Source organism: Typopeltis vanoorti, chromosome 11, assembly GCF_054136105.1.
Source record: "Typopeltis vanoorti isolate ZY-2024b chromosome 11, IOZ_Tvanoo_1.0, whole genome shotgun sequence".
In the NCBI taxonomy this organism is placed as follows: domain Eukaryota; kingdom Metazoa; phylum Arthropoda; class Arachnida; order Uropygi; family Thelyphonidae; genus Typopeltis; species Typopeltis vanoorti.
The window spans coordinates 101,203,069-101,227,829 of NC_143559.1; the positions used below are offsets into that span (position 1 = coordinate 101,203,069).

At 34.9% G+C, this 24,761-nt stretch overlaps 1 protein-coding gene across 1 annotated transcript in view; it reads right to left on the reverse strand.

Annotated features, from left to right (window-relative positions):
- LOC150101877 (serine/threonine-protein kinase ATR-like) overlaps positions 1 to 24,761 on the reverse strand; it is an 860,597-nt gene that overhangs the window by 705,668 nt on the left and 130,168 nt on the right. Inside the window, exons 8-9 of the mRNA XM_090399924.1 lie at positions 11,565 to 11,744; positions 4,674 to 4,885 (exon numbers count right to left, since the gene is read on the reverse strand). Of these exons, the coding sequence (XP_090256050.1) occupies positions 4,674 to 4,885; positions 11,565 to 11,744 (392 nt within the window). The remainder of the gene's footprint in view (positions 1 to 4,673; positions 4,886 to 11,564; positions 11,745 to 24,761) is intronic.

The following is a 24,761-nucleotide window of genomic DNA, read 5'->3' on the forward strand; positions in this document are numbered from 1 at the left end:
CAAGGCACACTCAACAGAAACCAAGGAGTGATTTTATGTTATATTAAGAAGTCAATTATTAGCTCTTTCCACACATCAGACTTTAACTTTTCTGTCAACTATCATATATAACCTACTGAACAATGACTGACCGGTGCCAGCTTCCATGCTCCCCATGTTTCATTTTTTACTTTTGTGTAATGGTTCCTACATGTTCAGTTTTAGTTATGTAATGGTTCATGTTTACTGATTATTTTATTTTTTTGTTCTTCCTAATCCAGTGGAAACCACTAGAATATGTAGTGAAACTAGTTGATTTAACTATCTATATTATCAACCTATTAAACACAATGTTAGTTATCATTTTCACAGGTTATTATAAACCTATAATACATTTCGTACTGTAAGTGGATTAATGATTCCCCCCCCCCCATTTCTATCAATTTTATATTTTTTTTGCATTATTTTAAAATTTATTTTCATTAAATTAATTTAATTTACAGTTTGGAAACCCTGGTCAAGAGACCAAAGATGGAACTTTTTCAAGACCGCCACTTCAGGCATCCAATAAGCGGGATGGTAGTCTCACACCAAGCAATGTAAAAAAAAAAAATCACACCAGGATCACTGTAAATTATTTTAATTAATTTTATGCATTGTTTATTTTTATTAAAGCATACAGCAATCCCTCGATTAATGCATCCCCGATCAGTGCATCATTTTTTTTTCTATAACCCAAATTCAATTAGTGCGACTCTAAAATTCAATTAATGCACCCATATACATCTTAAAAATAAATGTTACAGATTTTAAAAAATTTTTATCTATACATTTTTATGGCTAACTATTTTAAAAAATCACTCCCCAGGATGAAATAATTTAGTCATCGATTTAAAACATTTTACAAAGTTATTTTTTAATGGCATACAGTACTACACTATTTGCATGTACATTATGTTCCAAATTTACCACCAAAATTTATGTCATCTGCTAATTACATAGCATTTGCTGATCATATCTCATGCCTCCTTTGCAATCATTTTCCTTACTTTTTTTTTATTTTAAAATACTTTCCCAACCTTTCATCATGAGTAAAAGAATTAGTGAGCAAAAAAGTTTGAAAATGACTGGAAAAGTAATCTCATTAGGAGAAAAACTTGTAATAATAAAGAAAAATGAACAAGGCAAGTCCAGAGCAAAGACAGGATGAGAACACAAAATAGGTGAATCAACTATAAGAGCAATTTTAAGCAAAGCTGCTGAATACAAAGAGAAAGGTAAAGCTGCTTAAAGTTCATCATGAATGCACTCGAAATCAAAGTATCATAATGATTGAATTAGAGAGACTTGCATGCTCTTCTCCAACTATTGGTGAGCAATGGATAGTCTAAGAACATGTAAAGAATACTATTCTCAACTCCTGCTATACTACAGATCCTTGACATTTACTACAGAGCATTGGTTTATTTTATTGCTTCTCTTCATCAGAGTCAGCATCTAAGTTGCTGCTTAAAAACTTCGGTTGCACAAAAAATATTTTCAATTTGTTTCTGTGAAATCTCTTTGGGCTTGTCAGTGATTAAATTTTCTTCATACTCTTCGGGATCTTCTTGCTGTGCATCCAAATTTAGAAGGTCAGAATGACTCAATATCTCAGAATGAGATTTAATTAACTTTGATTCATTTGAATCTAAAATCATTTGCATAATGTGGAAAAATGTGCTTCCAAATGGCTCACATATTGCTAGCAGTAATTTCATTCGACACTGATCGAAGATTGTAACTGAAAACAGATCCCACTAAGCACTGACCTTATTTGGAAACTTGAAAGAAATTCTCTTTGTAACCTTGAAAGAAAGGGCTATGAACTGTGGAAAATAAGAATTCCATGCTAGTGCTGGGGTGTTTTGAGCAGTTCAAAAAAAGAAATAGCCTACATAATGCTCTAATCACAGGTGAAGCTGCAAGTGCAGATAAAGAGGTGGCTGCAAATTATCCAGAAAAGAAAAGGGGGCTATTGTGACCAACAAATATTTAATGTCAATGAAACCGGCCTATTTTGGAAGCGAGTACTTTCCATTGTGACTTTATAACCAGCAGGGATTTCTCTGATTATAAAGTCACAATGTCAAATGAAATTACTGCTAGCAATATGGGAGCCATTTGGAAGCACATTCTTTCACATTATGCAAATGATTTTAGAGGCTTTTCAAATGAATCTAAGTTAATTAAATCTCATTCTGAGATATTGAGTCATTCCCACCTGCTAAATTTAGATGCATACCGAGAAGATCCCGAAGAGTATGAAGAAAATTTAATCACTGACAAGATCTGAGATTTCTTGACAATCACTGAGATTTCACAGAAACAAACTGAAAATATTTTTTGTCCAACCGAAGTTTTTAAGCAACAATGCTTAGAAGCTGACCCTGATGAAGAGAGAAGCAGTACAATTTGCAGAAAAAGCAACAGAGTCATACCGTCAGTTATATCAAAAGGAAACAGAATGCCCGCACAAACTACTTTAGCTCAATTCTTTGTTAAGAAGTAGAATAATAAATTTATATTCTGAATATGTGTTATTGACTTTCAGCTTCATGAATTTCCTTTAACTAGGCCCTGAGACATATCCTGATTCTTTTATAAAAAAAAATTAAGGGTCAAAAAAGAAATTTCAGGAACAATTATACTTTTTTCCAAAGGTTATTATATTCGATTAGTGCATTTTTCGATTAATGCGCTGTTTACAAGTAGCATTAGGCGCATTAATCGAGGGATTGCTGTATTTCTCTTTTTATTGAGTGAGTCTTTCCTAAAAACTAGAAGAGAAGTTATAATTTGTTATCTGAAAAAATCATTTCCTTTACCAATCAGCATAAAAATGAGAATATTTAAAAAAGAAAAAGAAAATTAATACAGGTGTACCCAACAAGGACAGCACCAGAGGAAAGAAAAAAAAGTAGGAGGTTAAATCTATACCTAATGATAGTCAACTCTTAGTAAACCTTACCCACATGGTTCATATTGCAGTATATCTCATTTGTAACTAAATCTCTTAAATTCCTATTTAACTATTAAACCCAGAGATATCTTTATCTAAGATACAGGGTGATCAAACTTGAAGTATCTGTTTAAGGTCTTGTGCAGCTGGCAGAATGTACAGCAGAATGCAGCTGGTCAGGACTGATGTTGTACACATGCTGCATTATACTGTCTTTAAGTGCTTGTAAGTCATTAGGATGATCCCGATAAACCCTGTCTTTGAGAAATCCCCAGAGCCAGAAGTCACAGTGGATCAAAATCAGGTGAATAAGGTGGCCATGCCATGGGAAATGTACAGCTAATCACTCTGGTTTCAGTGAAATGTTCTCAAAGAATCTCCTATATGGATCAACTGATGGAGGGGCCCCATCCTGCATGAAAATGACTGAATCCATGCACAGGCTATAGCACGACAAAGTTTTTTTTATCATATCGTGATACCTCTCAGAAGTAACTGAGGTCACAGAACCTGAATGACAAATGTCTTCCAAGAAGAATGATGAATGGTCCAATGATAAATGAAGCTGTAAACCTGCACCATTCAGTAACTTTGGATGAATGCAAAGGAATTTGTTGGATTGCATGCATGTTTTGCATATCCCCCACACCTGCCATTCACAGCTCCGATCAGATATAAGCAGGCCTCTTCTCCCAAAAAATCATCCATGGCCATATGTATCCAACTCTACTTGAGCAAAGAATGTTAAAAGTGAATGTGAGAATTGCAGATTCAACTCTTGTATCAGAGTTATCTTGAATGAGTAGAAATGCAGCATCATCTGTAGAATTTTTATAGCTGATCAACATTTGTTCAGGTGATGAAATTCATGAGTGCAACAACACAATTGCAATTGTTTAGGTAGTACAGTTTCACAAGAAAAGTACATTGGGCAATGTTAGTGCCATCACTGTAGATGTTATTAACAACCAGAATGAATGGAAAATATATTCCGCATCCATCTTTTTAAAACCCTCCTTGGCAGGTGCCAGGAAGGTTTTATAAAGTGTTTACAACACCCTAAGTGGTGAATTTTGGAACTTTTTTCTCCTCCTCAGATATTGCTTCTGCATGATACAATGTGTTCCTTCAAGGTTTTGCAGCATTTGGATCAGCTCCACAAGGCCTTAAACAGGGATACTTTAATTTTAATTATTGAGCCATTATACTGAAATCAAATTCTTCACAGTCCTCTACTGTTATAACAACAGCCATAACAACTTCTCTTACTACAAATCTTCTACTTTGTTTCCAAAAACACTCTCAAATCTTATTTTTAAAAATTTTTTTATTAATTTTGAGCTCAACACAAAAAAATAAAATGAGTCAGTTCATCTTCTGTATATGTATGTATGTGTGTGTGTATATATATATATATATATATATATATATAGATAGATAGATACACACACAAACACAGAGCGAGAGAGTAATCTCTCAATTATCCAACCAATGTATGAACATTGGGTTTAAAATGAAACAAGGCTGAGATTTTTGTAATTACATTAGTGGGGAACTATTCAGATGAGAATATTTCAAAAGATGGCAACATTACCACCTCCTCTTGTATGTAATCCTTATGACTTAGAAAATAGAATCATAAAATTAATCATTCATATTCAATAAAAACCATAACTTTGGTCTTACTACTTACTTTGTAGCATCAGTTATCATTATAGCATAATTCCTCTTTCTTTTCTTATTTTTTTCTGCACCATTAGAATGACCAATAGTAATACAAGATGGTTGTAACGTAAGTACTGGAGGAGAGCTAGTTCCTGGATGTGGCAAAAGTGGACTGTCATTTAAAGAGCTGTGCACTTTTAATTCTTGCTGCACCATAAATATCAGCAATGGAACTAAGCACTAAGAAAATTAAAAAAATAAAAAAACTTGTATATAAAAATTATTTTATAAAACATGATAGTGCATGTCGTACATTTAATATTTCCATACCTAATTAATAATGTTAATGATTGAAATATAACAATTCAAAAGCACAGTCATTTCAGAAATTATAGACTTTACAACTGTGTTATGAATAACTATTTTAATTTCCCAACGTTTAGACCTTTATATTAAAGTCATCATCTGGAGTATACACAAATATACAATGATAAGCTGAGTTACATTTCACACAGTATGATAAAGAGACAATGATATGATCAACGGTTATTCTACTGGCATGACCTCTAGTGAAAATATAATACTGCATACATGTTTTTCTAAATATATGGTTTGATTTAGAATAATGGTGGAACTGCCTTTATTGGCTCTAGTTATTAAGATGTCTGGATTTGATTTTAGTGATTTCACCGCTGTTAAAGCATGTTTCGTTAAGTTATGTAGATAATTTATATAAAAAAAATAAAATACAATAAAATAAAAAAATAAATAAAATTACAAATAAAAAAAAATTAATTAGAAACTACATCAAAGCTAGATTCCATTTAAGATAACATCAGAGAAACATTCTTTCATATAGATAGTTACCAGCAAAGCTTGGTCGATTGGTAGAGCCTCTGCTACTAATGGCACACGAAAAAAGTTAAGCAAGTTTGAGTGCGGTTAGTAGTTGGAAAGGATCAATCATTCGATGCTATTAGCACATTCCCTCAATGAGTCTTTGGACTCCCTGGAAATGTCACATAATAATAATACTAATAATAATAGTTTTCTTACAGTAACAATGATATCCTAATTTAACATGACAACTATTATATTAGATTTAAGATTTCGTGTTGGAGGCTTAATGGATTGTATACAGCACTCAGAAAGGATTAAAACAGAATTTAATTCTTCCTCTAGTGAAATTTCACTTTAATAGGAAGAATTAAATTCTGTTTTAATCCTTTCTGAGTGCTGTATACAATCCATTAAGCCCCCAACACGATGTCCTCACAGCACTTAAGCCTCTACACACAGATTTAAGATTCTGGATTATCTACAGTCCTGTTTATAGTTAACTCTTACGGAGAAAGGTTCTTCGGGCAGAATATGTGCCTTCCATATGCTTGAGATTTTTAGACCATCATTATTGTTAAGATTAGGGTAGTTGATAAGAATTTCACAGGCTTCATTAAATTTACGTTCATACCATGTTTTGGTGTGATGTAAACAGCTGGTGCTTTTCCAGTCAATTCTACGTAAAGTGTTCAGGGCATGATCAGAAAGGCCAGCTTCACCATAGTTATTATATTTAATGCATCATTTATATTCCTTTTGTCTGATAGGAATTGTGCATCTTGTTTCCCCTATGTATGGTAAATCACAGGTGCAATAAATACGGTATACTCCAGGGTGGGCCAGCAGAGGGAGGGGGGGGTCTTTGGATGAGCTGAGTAAGCTTTTTAATTTTGCAGGAGATTTAAAGGTGGCTTTAAGGTTGTATTTCTGTAGCAATTTGTTTATTTTATCTAATGTCCCTTTAATGAATGGAATAGTTATAGTTTTATTGTAGTCTAGTTTATCTTTGTTTTTTAGTGAGGTCCTGTAGAGAATTTTGTTGATAGTGTTTTGGCTGTAACCATTTTTTAGGAAAGTATTACTGATAACTTTAAATTCATCTTTAAGTGCTTGTTTATTGGAACATATCTTCAAAGTCCTGTTTTTTAGAGTATTAACCAAGCAACCGGTCAGGGATGCACATATACATCCACATTTCCATGGATGCGAAGGGCAAATTAAAATTGTAATACCATTGATATTACATTGAAATTTATGATGGATACGAAGCTTTTGAGGGTGCGTATTTGATCTTTAATGGCCGGTAAGGTGGTTAATGAGATCTAGTTTTTGTTTTCGGTGGTGGTAGGAGTTTATGTGTATATATTGGCCTGTATGTGTCGGTTTCCGGTAAACAGTGAAGGAAAGACTGCCAGAAAGAAGACGTGTAACAAGTGTATCTAGAAACAGAAGTGTGTTCTGCTTTTCAATTATGAACTGTACGCATTTGTGTTGTTTGTTTAGGTGGCTGAGGAAAGTATCTAATGTCTAGCAGCCATGGGGCCAGATAGCGAAACATCATCAATGTATCTAAGTCAGACTTTCGGTTTTAAAGGAGAGGAATCTAGTGCCTTTCATATGCTTGAAAATATTCCATATAAAAGTTAGCAATAGGGGAGGATAATGGCGAGCCCATGGCCGTGCCTTCTTTTAGAAAGTAGAAAGAGTTTTGCTTCTTTTAGTAGGTAGAAAGAGTTTTGCTACACAAAATAACCAGAACGTAAACCAGATATCATGGTGCAAAGAGCACCATGATATCTGGAGGGAATTGTCCTGTAAAAGAAGGATTGTATCATTGATTGGGACATTCGTAAAGAGGGCAGAGATGTCAAAACCCGACTAATAAATCATCTTTTTCTAATTTAATGTCTTTGATTATGTTTATAAAGTGTTGTGAGTTTCTAATATAGGAGGGGAATGACCTACCAACTCCTTGGGTGTTGAGGCTAATTTCTTGGCTAGGTGATAATTCGGGCTGTCTATACCTCGACTATTGGCCGGAGTGGTGTGTTTTGTCTGTGTATCTTGTATCTTTGGTAGACTGTAAATTCTCGGAGAACGATCGTAGTGCAGAAGTAATTTTTTGACTGTATCTTCGGGCCATGTGGTAACTGATTTAAGTAGCTTCTCTGTTTTCTTTTTTATTCTATTGGTTGGGTCGTAGTTAACAAGCTGATATGTACTGCTGTCCGAGACTAGTAGATTCATTTTTTCTAAATATGTAGTTCGATTTAGAATAACGGTGGCACTGCCTTTATCAGCTCTAGTTATTAAGATATCCGGATTTGATTTTAGTGATTTCACCACTGTTAATTCGTGTTTCGTTAAGTTGCTTGTTATTGTTTTCTTATAATTTACATTTAAAATGTTGGCAGTTTCTAAAAGTATTTTATCTGCTATGGAAGTTAGGATGAATCTGAAGCCTCTTTCAATATTATAAATAAAATCCAGTTTGTTAATCGATCTGGGTGCTACGGCAAAGTTTAAATCTTTGCTGAGTAGCAAGAGTTCATCTTTGTTTATGGCGTGGTTGGATAGTTTGACCAACCATGGCCATAGACAGACACTTTCCTCAGACACCAAAACAAACAACACAAACGGTTTACAATTGAGATTGAAAAGCAGAACACACTTCCGTTTCTAGATACACTTGTCACACGTGTTCCTTTTGGCAGTCTTTCCTTCATTGTTTACTGGAAACTGACACTACTGGCCAATATATACACATAAACTCCTACCACCACCACCCAACACAAAAACTAGGTGTCATTAATACTCTAAAAAACAGGGCTTTGAAGATATGCTCCAATGAACAAGCACTTAAAGATGAATTTAAAGTTATCAGTGATACTTTCCTAAAAAAATGGTTACAGCCAAAACATTATCAACAAAATTCTTTACAAGACTTCACTAAAAAACAAAGATAAACTAGACTACAATAAAACTATAACCAGTCCATACATTAAAGGGACATCAGATAAAATAAACAGAATACTACAGAAATACATCCTTAAAGCCACCTTTAAACCTCCTGCAAAATTAAAAAGCTTACTCAACTCATCCAAAGACCCTCTCCCTCCGCTGGCACAAATCCTGGAGTATACCATATTTATTGCACCTGCAATATACCATATATAGGGGTAATAGGACGCACAATTCCTATCAGACAAAAGGAACATAAGTGACACATTAAATATAATAACTATGGTGAAGCTGGCCTTTCTGATCATGTCCTGAACACTTTACATAAAATTGAATGGAAAAGCACCAGTTGTTTACATCACACCAAAACATGGTATGATGTTTTGGTGTGACGTAAATTTAAGAAATCCTGTGAGATTCTTATCAACCGCCTTAATCTTAACAATAATGATGGTCTAAAAATCCCAAGCAATGGAAGGCACATATTCTACCCAAGGAACCATTCTCCCTAAGAGTTAACTATAAACAGGACTGCAGATAATCCAGAATCTTAAATCTAATATAACAATTGTCATGTTAAATTAGAACATCATTGTTACTGTAGGAAAACTATCCATATGAAAGAATGTTCCTCTGATGTTATCTTAAATATAGCTTTGATGTAGTTTCTAATTAATTTGTAATTTTATTTATTTTTATTTTATTTTATTTTTATATATATATATATTTTCACTAGAGGTCATGCCACTAGAATAACCGTTTATCAAATCATTGTCTCTTTAGCATACTGTGTGAAATGTAACTCAGCTTGTCCTTGTATATTTGTGTATAGTCCAGATGATGGCCTTAATATGAGGGTCGAAACGTCGGAAAATTAAAATAGTTATTTATAACACGGTTGTAAAGTCCATAATTTCTAAAATTAATGCTGATCACCGTGTAACATTAAAAGAAAGGATCAAAAGCACAGTTTTTAATTATACATTAATAAATATATTTATTAATAATGTATTCATTAATTAAAATTAATTCAATCCACATACCACAAGTTTAATTTCAAACTAAGATTCTATTTAAGTCTTAATTCCATTAAAATTGATGAAAATGAGAGTTGTTTAGTGTTTAATAAATTAATTCCATGTGATATTTTCAATAAATTAAATTCCTGTGCAAAATGATCCCTTCAGGAATAAGGTGAATGTTGGCAAGTTATATATTTCCAAAAGGAATCACTACAGATAAACAGTTCAGAAGAAAGTAAACAGATTTCTACTATAATAAGATTCATATTAGGTTAAAGCACTTACTGCATTTGCACTCCTGTGCAAATGTGGTAAGTGAAAGAGAGCAATGGAAAATTACATAGTAAAGGTGGATATCGGTAAGAAAAAAGAGGAAATGGAAAAAACAAAGTGGAATGGTAAAAAAAAAGGCGGTATAGTAATGAAGGCTGATATGAAAATGAGTGATGATATTAGAATTGAAATGGTGAGGATGAGGAAGGAATTAAGGCACGTTCAGAGTGAGATAAATTAATTTAGAAAATATACACTGGCCACTGAAGAAAGAAAGGAACAATGAGGAGATAATGATGACAGTGGAACTGGATAAAGGAAATGGCTACACTCTGATACTACTGGATTTTGCAAAGGCATCTGACAGAATACCAACATGCAAAAACAAAAACTATTACCAAAGTTGGAATAAATAGGAATGGATATGCAGCTAGTAGCATGGATGTGTGTGTGTGTTGCTGATAGACATCAGAGAGTAGTATATAGTGTTGGAGTGGAATCTAAGAGAATGAGGGTGACTAGTGAAGTACCTCAGATTTCTGTACTGAGGTACAGAAATTCCTATCCTAATGTAAAATAGTGGAAATGAGGTAATGAGTTGGGAAAGGAAAACTACTACACTATAAGCCTATGGATGTATGCGTACCCCCCTGGGGGTACACGTACCACCGGTTGGGAACTGATGATATAGTGAAAACTTTAAAATGGATATTAAATTTTTGCTGATGATGCAAAACTGAGGAGGCAAATAGTCGATAAAAGTGATGTAGATATCCAGCAGGATGATTTAAATAAATTGGCATTGTGAGAAAAAGATGACTGTCAATTTAATGTTGCAAAATGCAAGGTTATACACTTCAGGATGAAATGAAAAAGTTGCGTACCACATTGATGGTACTGGATTGTGCAGAAAATTGATGAGGCTAGAGATAATGTGGACAAAGAGTTGGAGTTTAGAGGGCATGTTGCAAAAGTTGCAAAAACAGCTCAAAAGATTACTTGGATGTTGAAAAACATACTAACAAGTAAAGATAGGGAAGTTATTATCGCTCTTTATAAGGCTATGATATTCAGCCACATCTTGACTACCGTACACAGATTTCGTCACTTCAGTTCTGGAGGTGGTAGAGAGAATTCAGAGATGAGTGATCAGGCTGGTGACAGGTCTGTGGAAGTCCTTATAAGGATAGGTTGAAGGTATGTGGGTTACAAAGTTTAGTTGATAGGCAAAAAAGAGGGGATGTGATAGAAATTTATAAGATATTAAACAAGTTTTATAAAATTAACACAAAGGAAATTTTTCAATACATGACAAATAGTCAGAGAACCAAGGATTATCTGTGAAAGTTGTGAAAGAGTGTGGTTAGTAAAGGTGTGCAGACTAGATCTTTTGTGTGTCGGTGGAAAACAAGTGGAATGAACTGCCAGAATTGGTGACGAGTTCAATAAAGTCAACATTTGCACTAATGTCAGAGAGAGAACTTCTTTTCTTTCAGTCATGAGAAATTTCCCTTATACTGAGAGTGCCTGCAAACAAGTTTAAATAATCTGCACAGTAATATTTAAAAAAAATAATGATAACAATAATAATAACATTACGTCATGCATTTGTATACTCATTTATTAATCAGAATAATATTTAACTAGTTCCAATGCTTAAACAAATGTGAGCTTCTATGTCATCATTTACATAATATAATAAAGAATAAAGAACATAATATTACATTCAGATTCATAGTATATTTCTTCAAACAAAATAAAATTCAGTAATAAAATTATAATAGATCATGAATGAAATATATATAATTAGACTTAATCCATACCTCAGAATTTTCAAGTTTTCCTATATGGGCAGGAAGTACTCTGAAAAAGTTATCATAAACTGACTTGGAAACAGTCCATCCAACAGAATGAAGTAAGGTTATCAGTGATTTAACTCCATTACAAAGTGATATCCTAAGTTTATTACACTGGATATTCCATAGCCCAAATTCACAAATAACCTGATATGAATTAGGAAAAACATAAATAAAAATTTACAAAAACATTAATGAATTCTCATTAAAAGCAACAGACTATTATAGTAAAAAATAATGTGCATAATTTGCAATTATGCTGTTGATATGTAACAGTAAAAAACTTAATACGTAAGACAGTTATGAACTGTTTAAAAATACCAGCTAAATGTAAACAGGTTTGGATTAATAATTAATATAATATACAAAAACATGCTCATAGGATACTCCCACAGATCACCATTTGTATAAACTGTCACATGTATTTCTTGAACATTTATTGAAGTAAAATGCACATGGCTTTAATTATAAATATATTTCATCTACACAGACATCAGAGTGTTAAAAGTACAGTGAAGCAACTCAATTTTTCTTCAATCCCCCTCCCATTTTTTTTAGTAAGAGGGAAATCACTTCTGTATGAGATCCTCAGTGAAGAGCTCCCTTATAAATGGTCCTTAAATCTTAGACATTGTAATCTAGGTCCTTTAAAACCAAAAGTCATAGGCCATTTTTAAGTGTGCTACAAAGCAACTTGATATGTAGTTATTTTTCTCTCTTGTTCATCTTTTACTTCTTTGTTATGCCATTTATCTCTAAATTCATCTCTGATTGGTTATTAATCTTTAGCTTTGATTGACTGTGTTAGTTATTCTTGAATTATCTGACTTACCTTCAATTATTTACCTCTGAAGGCTGATTTTTCTACATTACATTTCTACAAACAGAAATATCATAATTTTTGGATATTCCAATGCTCATGATTTAAACTGAAATTCCATCTCTTAACTCTACAGATCCATCCATCATTCAGGATGAATAATCCCAAGGATTTTTCCAACACCTCAGCCCTTTTCTTAACCTGCTCTCCATCCAAATACATGGTACATTATCAATTTCTTGATAACGTGAACTATATTTTTAACCACATTTCATTATACAGAAAAACCACTTTTACTCATCATAGCCTTATGTATTCTGGCACCAGAAAAGGTACCAAATACGAAAAGATACAAAAAAAAAAAAAAAAAAAGAAGTAGAGTCTGGTTTGAGGCTATTTTGTGAGCAGAAGCGTAATTTGAAGCTCCTTTAAGATATTTTTTATTTATTTATTGAGTGTTTTTTAGATTACTGTAGTTTAACTATTATTTTGTGGTTTTTACTGATTTCATTATAATTAGCACATTTTTTAAGATATTTTGTGATATGGTGTTAAATTAAAATAGTTTTTATAAGTGACACCAAAATTTCTCACAGACCAATAAAGCATCAAAAGCTAATGATAATGTGGAACCCAGAAATTGAAATCTTTATATTGATGACATAAATGAAGAAATATAAACGTGAAATTTTCAGACTAAAAGGAATTATTTCAAAATCAATGAGGGAGTTAGAAAGCAGAGAAATGTTTACAAGAACTAAGGAGGAAGGAAAATGTGGAAATTTGTAAGTTATCGATGAATAATAACAAGATAAGTCAATTTAAGAAAAAGGAAGTAATATGGTACGGTGATTCAATAATTTGATTCGATAAAAGAAGCAATGGGAGTGCAAGCCGTAACTAACGATTTAAGTAGTAATAAATATGGTACAAGATAGGATACAGAAAGCTTGATGGAAGAAGTAGCAAAGAAGAGTAAAAAAGTAAAATTGGTTAGTTTCTTATTCTGGTAGAGAGGCTTGTATATAAGTCGGCTATTCATAACTAATATTTTTAAGGAAATTACAATGTATACCGAATATTAATTATAACTTTAATTAATACTTCTGATATTTTGACAATGTTACATTGTCACCTTCAGGGATAGCACAACAATGATATGTGCACACAGGCATTAACTGTAAATGCAGACCCACCATTCCACTTTTATCTAATTAAGCAAAAATATGAGCAGTTGCTGATCATCATCTGTATGCAGTTGAGATTAAAATTTATCAAGACAACTTCTGTTTTCTCTCCCTCCTTTTTCTTTGGCACAGCCTTTCAATACTGTTTTTCCCCCAAGAACTTAAACCTCCAGTGGTTTCAGAAACACCCACTTTTCCCCCTAATGTTGTATTATAAGTTTATCAATCTCTCATGTGTGGAGTGGATATATATGAATATATATATATATCATCATCATCATCAAATTCCTGTTATGCCCTCAAGGGGTGTACAGGATATGATACTACTACATCAAACTTACATCATTACTAACTTCCTATCTACAATTTTCCTCCAAATCAATCTGTTACTTGTCAAGACTCCAACATTATTAGATTTTATATTTCTGTTTTCTAAGGCACTTTTTACTATCAATCTACCTATATCTTTTTCTTCCTCTGTCTTTTTACTACCAATCTGGCAGAGAACACCTGTTTTGCTAATCTTTCCTATTCTGTTTAAGTGACCATACCACCTGGATGCTAACAATCTCAAGTCCTTTCCTAATTTACTCACCTTTAATATGAAATTGCCATTGACGACATCAGTTCATGCCTCTAATCTTTCTCAGGACTCTCATATCTGTGGTCTCTAGTCTTTGGTCAAGTGTTTTATTTCTAACACAGGTCTCAGATTCATAAGTAAAAATTAGTTTGAACACTGTCTGTACACAGCTAATTTAGTGTTTGAACTAATTTCTCTCTTATTCCATATAAATTTATTCAGTTGACTTCCTACCATACCAGCTTTATTAATTCTGTTGCCTATTTCCAGATTTAATTTACCATCTTCATTAAAAATTGTGCCTAAGCAGCTGAAATATTTTACTTGTTCTATAGGTGCTCCACTCACAATGTAGTTATTTTCAATGCTTCTGCCTATTTTATTGTGTTGTTATTGCTGACCTTCATACCATATCTATTACAACAGTAATTCAATTTAGTCAGGGAATCTTGCAGATTTCTAGCTGATTAATTCAGAAATATAACATCATCTGCATAAAGCAAAGAGCTGACATTAACATCTCCAATTTTGATATTAGATTTAATACCACTTTCCTTCATAATGTGATCTATATAAGATAATGAATAAGAGAGGGGAAATATACATCATTGTCTGACACAAGATTTAATATTAAACCATCTTCCTGTACTTCCTTCAATTCTAACTACTGACTAACAACTCAAAAAGTAAGTATTGCTTGAATAATGCTCCACTGACACCATATAACTGTAGCGTTTTGAATAGCTTCTCGCTTGAATAATGCTCCATTGACACCATATAACTGTAGCGTTTTGAATAACTTCTTCTGGAAAAGGCACCTTGTCATGTGCCTTTTCCAGATCTACAAAACTTATATACAGATCTTTGTTATATTCCTATGATTCTCAACTATCTGTTATAAAGCTTCCCTTCTATAATCCTTCTCGGGGACACTAAATAGAGAAATACCGCTGTAATTCTCACATTCGGTTTTATTTCCCTTTTTTATATGTGGGTACTATGAGAGCTCTACTCCAATCATCTGGAATTTGTCCCTCTGTCCAGGCCTTCGGAACTATGCAGAGCAGTCACTGTAAGAATTTTATGCCTTTATATTTGAGCATTTCTTGTCGAATATCATCTCTACTCCAGCTGCCATTCCACATTTCAGAATTTTGATGGCTTTTTCACCTCAAGTATGGATATGTATTCCTGATTACCTGCCTGTTGAGTGTTTTTTACCACTGCACTGTCTCTGCTCATTTCGTTTATTATTATTATTTTCCAAGGGGAGGATTGAGACAGCCTTACCCATGTCCCATCCCCACCACCAGTAGTGTTACCTTCTGGTACGTTGCTGGTGCTTCAGACAAAAAAAGCCCCAGAGATGAATCGCAGGTAGCATGAAGCTAATTTCTCTAAAAAGGCGTCCAAAGGTACCAAGCCTCCTGGACCACTTACAGCAACTATGATGAATACAAAACTTAAAATGCTCCATGCCAGCTCAATCGTCGCCCGTAATAACAAGGATCATGTTGCTTGTTTGGGTGGAGGGAAAGCTTCGAAAAATAAATTACAGTCCTCTAAACAACTCTCTCTCAAGATATGTTCCCTAAACATAGAAGGACTATCTAAATCCAAAGCCGGAGTCATCGGCAAAATAGCCAAAGACAAAGCAATTGCCATCTTGGCTCTCCAGGAAACCCCTGGAGAGCCAAGATAATAACTGCCATCCCAAGCATAACCTGTCCTCAAGGACATAACCCAATGTGTACCTGATGCAGAATACTCCATAGGTATAAAGTTCAAAATACCACCATCTACAATGTTTACAAACCCGTCGCAACCCTGGACTCATCATCAGATGGACCGGCCACCACCTCATCCAGCTATCTATGTTGGTGACTTCAACTCTCATCATGCCATGTGGGGCTATTCCTCTAACAACCGGGATGGTAATAATCTAGTTAACTGGATAGATGCATATAACCTGTATTTGATTTACAATGCCAAGCAGGAAGGCACTCTCCACTCAGCCAGATGGAACAGAACCTACAACCCAGATCTCTGCATAGTCTCTAAAGACTCTGAAGACCACCCTCTGCCAACAAATAGAACCATCCTCAACAGATTCCTTAATAGTCAGCATCGTCCTACACTAATAGAGACATGCACATCAATCCCAGTCATCAACGGAACACCAATCGCTAGATGAAACCTTCGCAGATCTAACTGGAATGCATTTTAGAAACAAATCGAGCAAACCATTAGAGCAATTCCACCCACTCCTAATTGTTACCCAAGATTTGTTAAACTAATCAAAACTGCAGCCAAAGCCTCTATTCCTAGAGACTACAGAAAACAATACATCCCATGCTGGAGTAGAGAAACTGAGGAACTTTTAGCCAAATATGAAAAAAACTGAAGACCCAAACTGTTGCTAAGGAGTTCATAGCAACGCTAGATAAAAACAGACAGGAAAGATGGATCTCAACCATCCATGAACTTGATTTCACCACATCTAGCCAGAAAAGCTGGTCACTTCTGAGAAAATTAGGTGGAGCAGAACCTACAACACACAAAACAACAGAGATAACTCCTGATCAAATGGCTAATCATTTATTGAAAACCTACATGACCCAGCTCTATCAGGAAAATTACTGTGCAATCTTTCATCAGACAAATCCTGAAGACAGGCCACGAGCTTCCTGAACTTGTACACCCAGTATCGCAGGAAGAGGTACAGGTAGCCTAAAAACTCACCAAGAATGACAAGCCTGGAGGAGTGGATGGTATCCTCCCTGAGTTTCTAAAACATCTCGGTCAACAAGGCCAAACATGGCTGGCCACCCTTTTCTCAAATATTATAATGACTGGTAAACTATCAAATCTGTGGCAGGATGCCAAAATAATTGTCGTGCCCAAACCAGGCAAAGATCCAAATGATGTGAAAAATCTACGACCTATCTCCTTGCTTTACTCCACCTTTAAGCTCTTTGAAAGAATTCTCCTTAAAAGAATTTCACCACTCATCGAAAGAGCACTCCCAATTGAACAAGCTGGCTTCAAGCCAAAACTGTGTCATAAGTTGCTGTGACTAGGTCAGAAAGAATTCTTCAGTCTCCTTTCTTTTAGGCTTGCACGGTGATCCGAATGCATTTTAGGAAATTATGGAGACAACTACCGTGTTTGAATTTCGTAATTCAAACACGGTAGTTGTCTCCATAATTTCCAAAAATGAATTCTTCAGTCTGTGTTGTCCTGGCACTGACAACACAGACTGAAGCAGGCTTACAAAAGAAACTGAAATCTGGAGCCACTTTCATTGAAATAACATCAGCTTATGACACAGTCTAGATCAGAGGCCTTCTGCTAAAGCTACGAAATATTATGTATAAGGTGCAAAAAAACTTTCCAGCTTTTAGAATCCATTCTCTCCAACAGAAAGATCTGGGTCCATATTGGCAGAAAAAAAAGCAGGCCCAGATTCCTTCACAACGGTCTCCCTCAGGGCTCTGTGTTATCCCCTTTATTTATCAACATCTACGTGTACGACTTACCACATACCAACTCAAGCAAGTATATGTACGCTGATGACCTAGCGATCCTACATCAATCTACCTCCTTTGCCAACCTGGAATCAACCTTGAACATAGACCTGAACATCCTGAGAGAGTACTTCAAGCAGTGGTACTTGAAGCTAAATCCAACAAAAACTGTGTCCACAGTATTTCACCTGAACAATGCAAAGGCGAATCGACACCTCAACCTTTCCTTCTGTGGAAAAATGGTAGCACACAAGCCTCACCTGAAATACCTTGGAGTAACCTGGACAGAATCCTAAACTATAAAAGGCACATCACCAACCTGTCCAAAAAAATTAAAACGAGAAACAATATCATTTCAAGGCTTGCTGGAACAACCTGGGGTTGTGGTGCAACAGTCCTAATGTCATCTGCACTAGACCTCACATTCTTTGCAGCAGAATATTGTGCCCCTGTCTGGGAAAGAAGTGCACACACTAACATTATAAACACCCAGCTAAACTCTACCATGTGCACAATTAGTGGGACAGTGAGAAACACCCCTCTCTCCCAGCTGCCTGTCCTATCTAACATTCCTCCACCAAACATATGGAGAAGACAAGTCTTGATTAGAGAATTTAATAAAGCAATGAGCATAAATCATGCTACTCCTGCCCCTGCATCAGACTCTCATAAATCCACCTAGTCTTCACCTAAAATCTATAAAGCCTTTCTGCTCCATGGACGAACTCTCTTCAGCTGCCCTGCCATCAACACCTGACATGTGGAGAGGATACTGGTCCAACAATCTCTCAACAAACGGCTTCCGGGTAGAAGATCCCTGTGCTCTGTAGATTGGTTTGCTCTTCCTAGGAAGATATGGTCATCAATCAACAGGATCAGAACTAACCAGGGCAGATGTGGCTACCTACTACATAAATGGGGGCTGTTAGACCACCCTTATTGTGATTATTCTCCCATGGCTCAGACGATTACTCATATTGTGAACGACTGCCCAAGGTGCCAATTTCACAGTGGTGGTCTACAGGACATCCACAAGGTGACAGATGAGGCCTTGGATTGGCTTTCCAGACTGGACATTGACCTGTAGCTGTTCTGTATTCCTTTTGCCATAAGAATAAATAAATTGTTATCCAAGACCCCATGGAGTCAAAGACTCATCTGGGAGGTCTTTTTATCATACTCACAGTTCATCATACCGTGCTTTAAACACACTCAAATTTTCTGCAGACACAACCCTATCAGGCAAGGCATTCCAATCATTCACAACTCTGCATGAAAAAAACCTGCTTCTCACTTCCCTACTCACACCCTCTTTATAGTTTCAAGGGATGACCTGTGGTTCTCCCCTGATCTCCCACTATTTTCTGTAGAACCTCTCTAACACTGATCCTATAACAACAACGTACTAACTTGTTGGTCTCTATTATACCCCCCCCTCTTCCTCTTGTCTACCAGACTCTGCAAATTGCATCTTCTCAATCATTCCTCATATTTGACATTCCAGAGGACTGACTAAGGTTAGAAACTACCTTAGTCGCCTGTGGACCCTTTCCTACATCTCTTCATCCTTTTGAAAACCGGGTGACAAATCTGTGCACAGTAGTCCATATGTTGCCTAATCAAAGCCTTATACAATGGAACAAGAATCTCCTTACTTCTACAAGGCAGTGTCCTCCACATCATTCCCAGAAGCCTTTGTGCTGTCTTCCCAATTTTGGCTATGTGTCCCCTAAATTTCAGATCCTTATCCACTATCACCCCCAGATCTCTTATTTCCTCTACCTCCAACAATATATCCCACCAAGCATAAATTCTGCATCCCATCTTTGTTTTCCAAATTTTAAAACCTTACATTTTGCAACATTGAACTCACATCCCCATTTCCGTGCCCAATCACTCAATTTATTCAATCTTCTCGTAAGACCACAACATCTTTTCTACTCTTCATGGTTCGTCCCAATTTTGCATCATCTGCAAACAGCTGAATATCTCCATCCAAAGCTTCACCGATATCATTAATATACAAGTTAAACAGTAATGGAACTAAAAAAACCCTGAGGTTTTTTAGTGACTTTAATTTTCCTGAATATCGCTCCCCCATATACAACTTGTTGATACCTATCAGATAGCCAGTCTCCAATCCAATGCACTTATCTAATATCCAACCCCATCCGCTCTGGTTTGACTATCAACTTATCATGCAGTAATCTATCAAAAGTCTTTCCGAAATATAAGTATATTACTGTGCATCCTTCTCCTCTGTCCAAGGAAGCAGTCACTTTATTGTAATAAGTAGATTACTAAAACGTGACCTCCCTTTAGCAAATCCATGCTGTTCACCAAAGATAATACCATTGTTCTCAACCCAATTCTGGATCCTAGTTCTGAAAAGCTTCTCCAACAACTTAACTACAACACCTGACATACAGACAGGCCTATAGTCTATCACCTCCTTTATGAAGTGGCACAATCTTGCCCTCCTTCCACTCTTTAGGAACTTGACCCAGTGCAAGACTCATATTAAAAAAATGTCAAGGCTGGCATCAACTCCCTGGCACATTCTTTCAGAATATGTGGTGATATATTATCAAGTCCCACAGCCTTATTAACATCTAGTTTACTCAACTTCCCATACATCTCTTGCTCACTTAGTCAGTCTCCCTCCTCATCATCTACTGCTCTCAATCTCTCCATGAAGTCACATTCACAAGATTGAAAGACCTTTATGAACTGCTCATTAAGTATCTCCACAACACCTACCACAACAGCTGTCTTTATAACATTTTCTTCAATCAATGTCATTCCTTCCATAATCATTTCTTGCTTTTGCTGGCTACATATCAAAAGAACTCCTCGGGATTCTTTTTGGCTTCATTAGCTAACTACTGTTCATCCCTCACTTTTGCTAACCTCACGATTCAACTCACCCGCCTTGCCTGGTCTTTGTAATACTCATGGAATTGGTTATTTCTACTTCTCTTATGCTGCCTCCATAATGCTCTTTTTCTCTGTATCGCATACTTAATCTCCTTATTCATCCATTTCGCATCTACATTTAGACATTGCATCTACTAGATAATTCTTGAAAATCCCCCAAACTGCATTGATCTCTTTTCCAGCTACTCCTCATTCCATGCTACACCTGCAAGCCATCTCCTGAGCTTTTCATAATCCCCCCCCCCCTTGTAGTTCCACATATACTCTTTTCTCACAGAGGTCCTCACACTGCTGGCAACCACCCAGATAATCACCTCATGGTCACTCTCACCAACTGGTTGGTGATTTGACACCTCATTTATAATTACATCCTCTGATGAGATGACCAAGATCCTCAAATCCTTGTGTGCCCTCTGTTCAGGGCCGGTTTTATCATTAGGCAAACCTAGTCAATCACCTATGGAAGCCAAAACTTCGGGGCACCAGATTTTGCTACATATAAAACTATATAAAACTAACGGGAACTCCTGTATGCCATAAAATTCATATATGTAAGTGTACCATTTCTTTACTGGACTTACATACACGTCCAGCAAACCTGGATAATATTCTGTCCACCTGCTGAAAGAACATGGATAAGAAGTGGTTTGACAGTCATGTCCATTAGAAGGAGCAATAATCCTTCACGCTGAAAAGAACACTTAACTAGATTACTTGGCATATGTAATAGCTATGTTCAGTTGCCTACAGCAAGAAACGCAGTTGTTTGCCGTTTGCTCGGTAACCAGAATCTAAGTCATATCAGACTAAATACCTATGTGTTATATTCATTTTGCAGCTTGTTTTTATCGTATAATTATAGTTTTTAATGCCAGCACAAAATAAAAAAAAAATCCTTTCATACTTTCTTCACTTCATATTGTATCACTTTGGAAGATCAATGTCACTATCAATTTTTTGGCTAATTATTTTAATCACCAATACATTGTAAAATTCTCCCAGAACTTGATTGAAGATAATTATTTTTGTCAAACAATTATTTTATAAATTTATGAAAATCTGAATCTAAAAATGAATACAGCTTCCATCTGTTCCTAATTAAGTTTTCTTTTTTATTCATAATCTTAGTTCGAAGGTTAGTTCACAGATTGCACGAAGGTTTGCACTTTTAAATTTTGCTTTATAGAGAATCATATGTAAATCTTGAATCATATCATGTAATGCATAATTTTTATAAACATAATCTGTAGGTTTTTGCATTTCAATTGGCTTGGTTTCCTCCAATCACTCCCTACCAATCGAAATAAACGGCAATTATGAAGTCAACTGTTATGTATATATTTTTGGTATTATGCGGCAGTTTTGAAGTAGCGATATTTTCCCTACACTTTATCCTTCGAAACATGTGTAGGTGCATGCATCAAAACGAAATTTTATTTCCAAAATTTTCATAACAGAATTAATTCGCCTTTAATGGCTAACCCCCTCCCAAAATTATCAACACCACACACACACACACACACACATGAAAAAAATACTGCTAGATAACATTTGCACACGTTCTTTGTTTGAATTCGTTATTTTTTCAAAGTAATTGTACTGTTGCAGTTTTAAGCAAAAGACAAAGGTGAAGAATCTCTGATAAAATAACATTGGATATAAATTTTTGATATTAAAAAGACTCACAATCGGAAACCCAGAGTAATGTTTAACATCATTTGTTGTTCATTAAAAAAAAACGTTCCTAAAATTGAAATGTGCGACCCATATAATTTTATTTTCAAGGAAAGAAAGCCAAATGTCATATTTATTTCAATAAATGTTATTTAAAAAATATAAATATTTGACATATTTCCAATGCAAACAAACGTTTTGATTATTTATTTTCACACATGTGAAATTCGTTTTTATTTGGGAAGAAACACAATAAATAAACTGTGCAGCAAAAAGGGTGAAATATCGTAAGACAGTAAAGAAATTCAAAGCAATACAGTGCACATAAAGACAATAATCCGTTAATTAACAGAGAGGGGAAGGTAATTGCATTTTAACAGATAGAATGCTGAAGAAGTTTCATCAGCATTCTATTATTATTACTATTATTATTAGAGTCCTTTTAATTATGAACTTTATAAATATATATTTAATAAATTAGTTGTATTTTTGTGTTTTTAAGTAAATAAACTAGTTTCATTTTGTCACAGATGGTTTTTGCTTCTGAACTACCTGGTCTATTGTTCTTATCAATATTACTAAATTCCAATCTCCTTCTCTGGAAATTTACTCTTAGTAAATGTTTGACTTGTATTGACTAACCATTGAGTGACTCAGCAGTTTAATCCAGAGATTAAATATACAGTCAATTTAATCCATAACATTCTTAAGAATATTTCACCCTGTGATTTCCCAGAATCCTGTTAAGAAAGAACAGATAGTCGAGTATTGAACTTGCAATCATTTTGAAACACGTTCCTGAGACAACAGAGGTTTTTTTTGTGTGCTGCTACTATTTGTATTAATTAGTTGGGTAAGAGCAGTTTCTATATCACATAAACAGAGCATCTGATTTTCAAGTTTATTATTATTTAAAATTAAATGATTTTTCAGTTCATTTTTTTGTGCATCAAAATTCTAGTTATTTTAGGATAAAATGTCAAGTAAAAAGTGGATGTCAGCAAGCATAGCAAGTTATCGTTACTATTCATTGTCTCTATGTTTTAACTAAAGCTGGAATTATTATGCTTATTACTGCAACTTAAAAGAATCAAATCTGGAGTTATATATATATATAAGTTATATGTGGTGATCAGCTTTTACTCGGTTGTTGTACATTTGAAAAAAATATAGATTTAATGACTATAAAACCAAGATAACATATAAAGATTTTAATGATAAATACTACTAGTTTCGGCAGCCTTACAGGTACAAATTGCCTCACATAATCGATACATAAAAACGTTGTATTTTTTCAAGTTGTTCCAACTGGCGTGCCATTGTTTATTGCAATTGTGTGTGCAGGTTCACGTGAATGCCAATATTGAATAACTGCAGCATGGCTATCTGGGATGTTATAACTTAAATTGTTGTTTAAGTGGACCGGGTTCAGCAGGATTTCCCTTGATTCTACAATTTTCCTCTCAAACTCATCATCACAGCGAAAGATATTTTCTGATCTATTCCAGCAAATGGAGTGGCTTTGTTGGTCATCATTAGGATTATTTGAAAAAAGAACATGACTGGATAACGCAGTTGCATGAGATCTTTTGTAAGAGATGTCTCTCTTATGCTCTTCTATCCGTTGTTCAATAGATTTGTTTGTTTGTCCAAAGTACGGGATATTGCAATCGCACCACAATTTATATACTCCAGGGTACTTAAGGTTGTGATGAGTAGGTTTTGGATGGCTGATTAGAGAACGGATTTTAGAAAGTGTGGTGAAGAAGGTCCTGATATTATATTTTTTAAGGACTTTAGCTATTTTTTTGGAGACTGTGCTAATGTATGAAATGGAGATGCTACCTTTAAAATTAATAGTCTCTGTTGTGCACTGCCTAGGACGATCCAGAAGAAATTTCTTAATTGTTTTTTCAGAGTATCCATTTTGTTTAAAAATAATTCGAGGATTAAAACATCGAAGGAGAAATCTACAGATCATATGAGTATTGTTGATTCTGAAGCTGGTTGTTTTACAGATCCAATCATAAAGGGATTTGATTTTACAAATTTAAATTATAATGATCCAGCAACTTGGTGTCCTGCAAAATTTTCCAATATCAATCAATTACGTCAACTATTAGTTGAACATGGACCCGAACAGATTCATAATTTTGATCTTCCGAAAGATAACAATAATAGAAGATTTTCAATGACTCATTATACTCAAAGACTATTTAACGGTGAGACAATGCAGCACCTGTGGTTATTGTACTCAAAATCCACGGATTCTGCATTTTGCTTCTGCTGTTTATTATTTGATCAATGGCGGATTAACCTTGTGGATTGAGGGACTGTAAAAATGCTTCTTCTATTTTAGCTGTGCATGAAAAAAGTCAAAGACACATTGAAAATTACTATAAGTGGAAAGAATTAGAAATTCGAATAAAAGAAAAG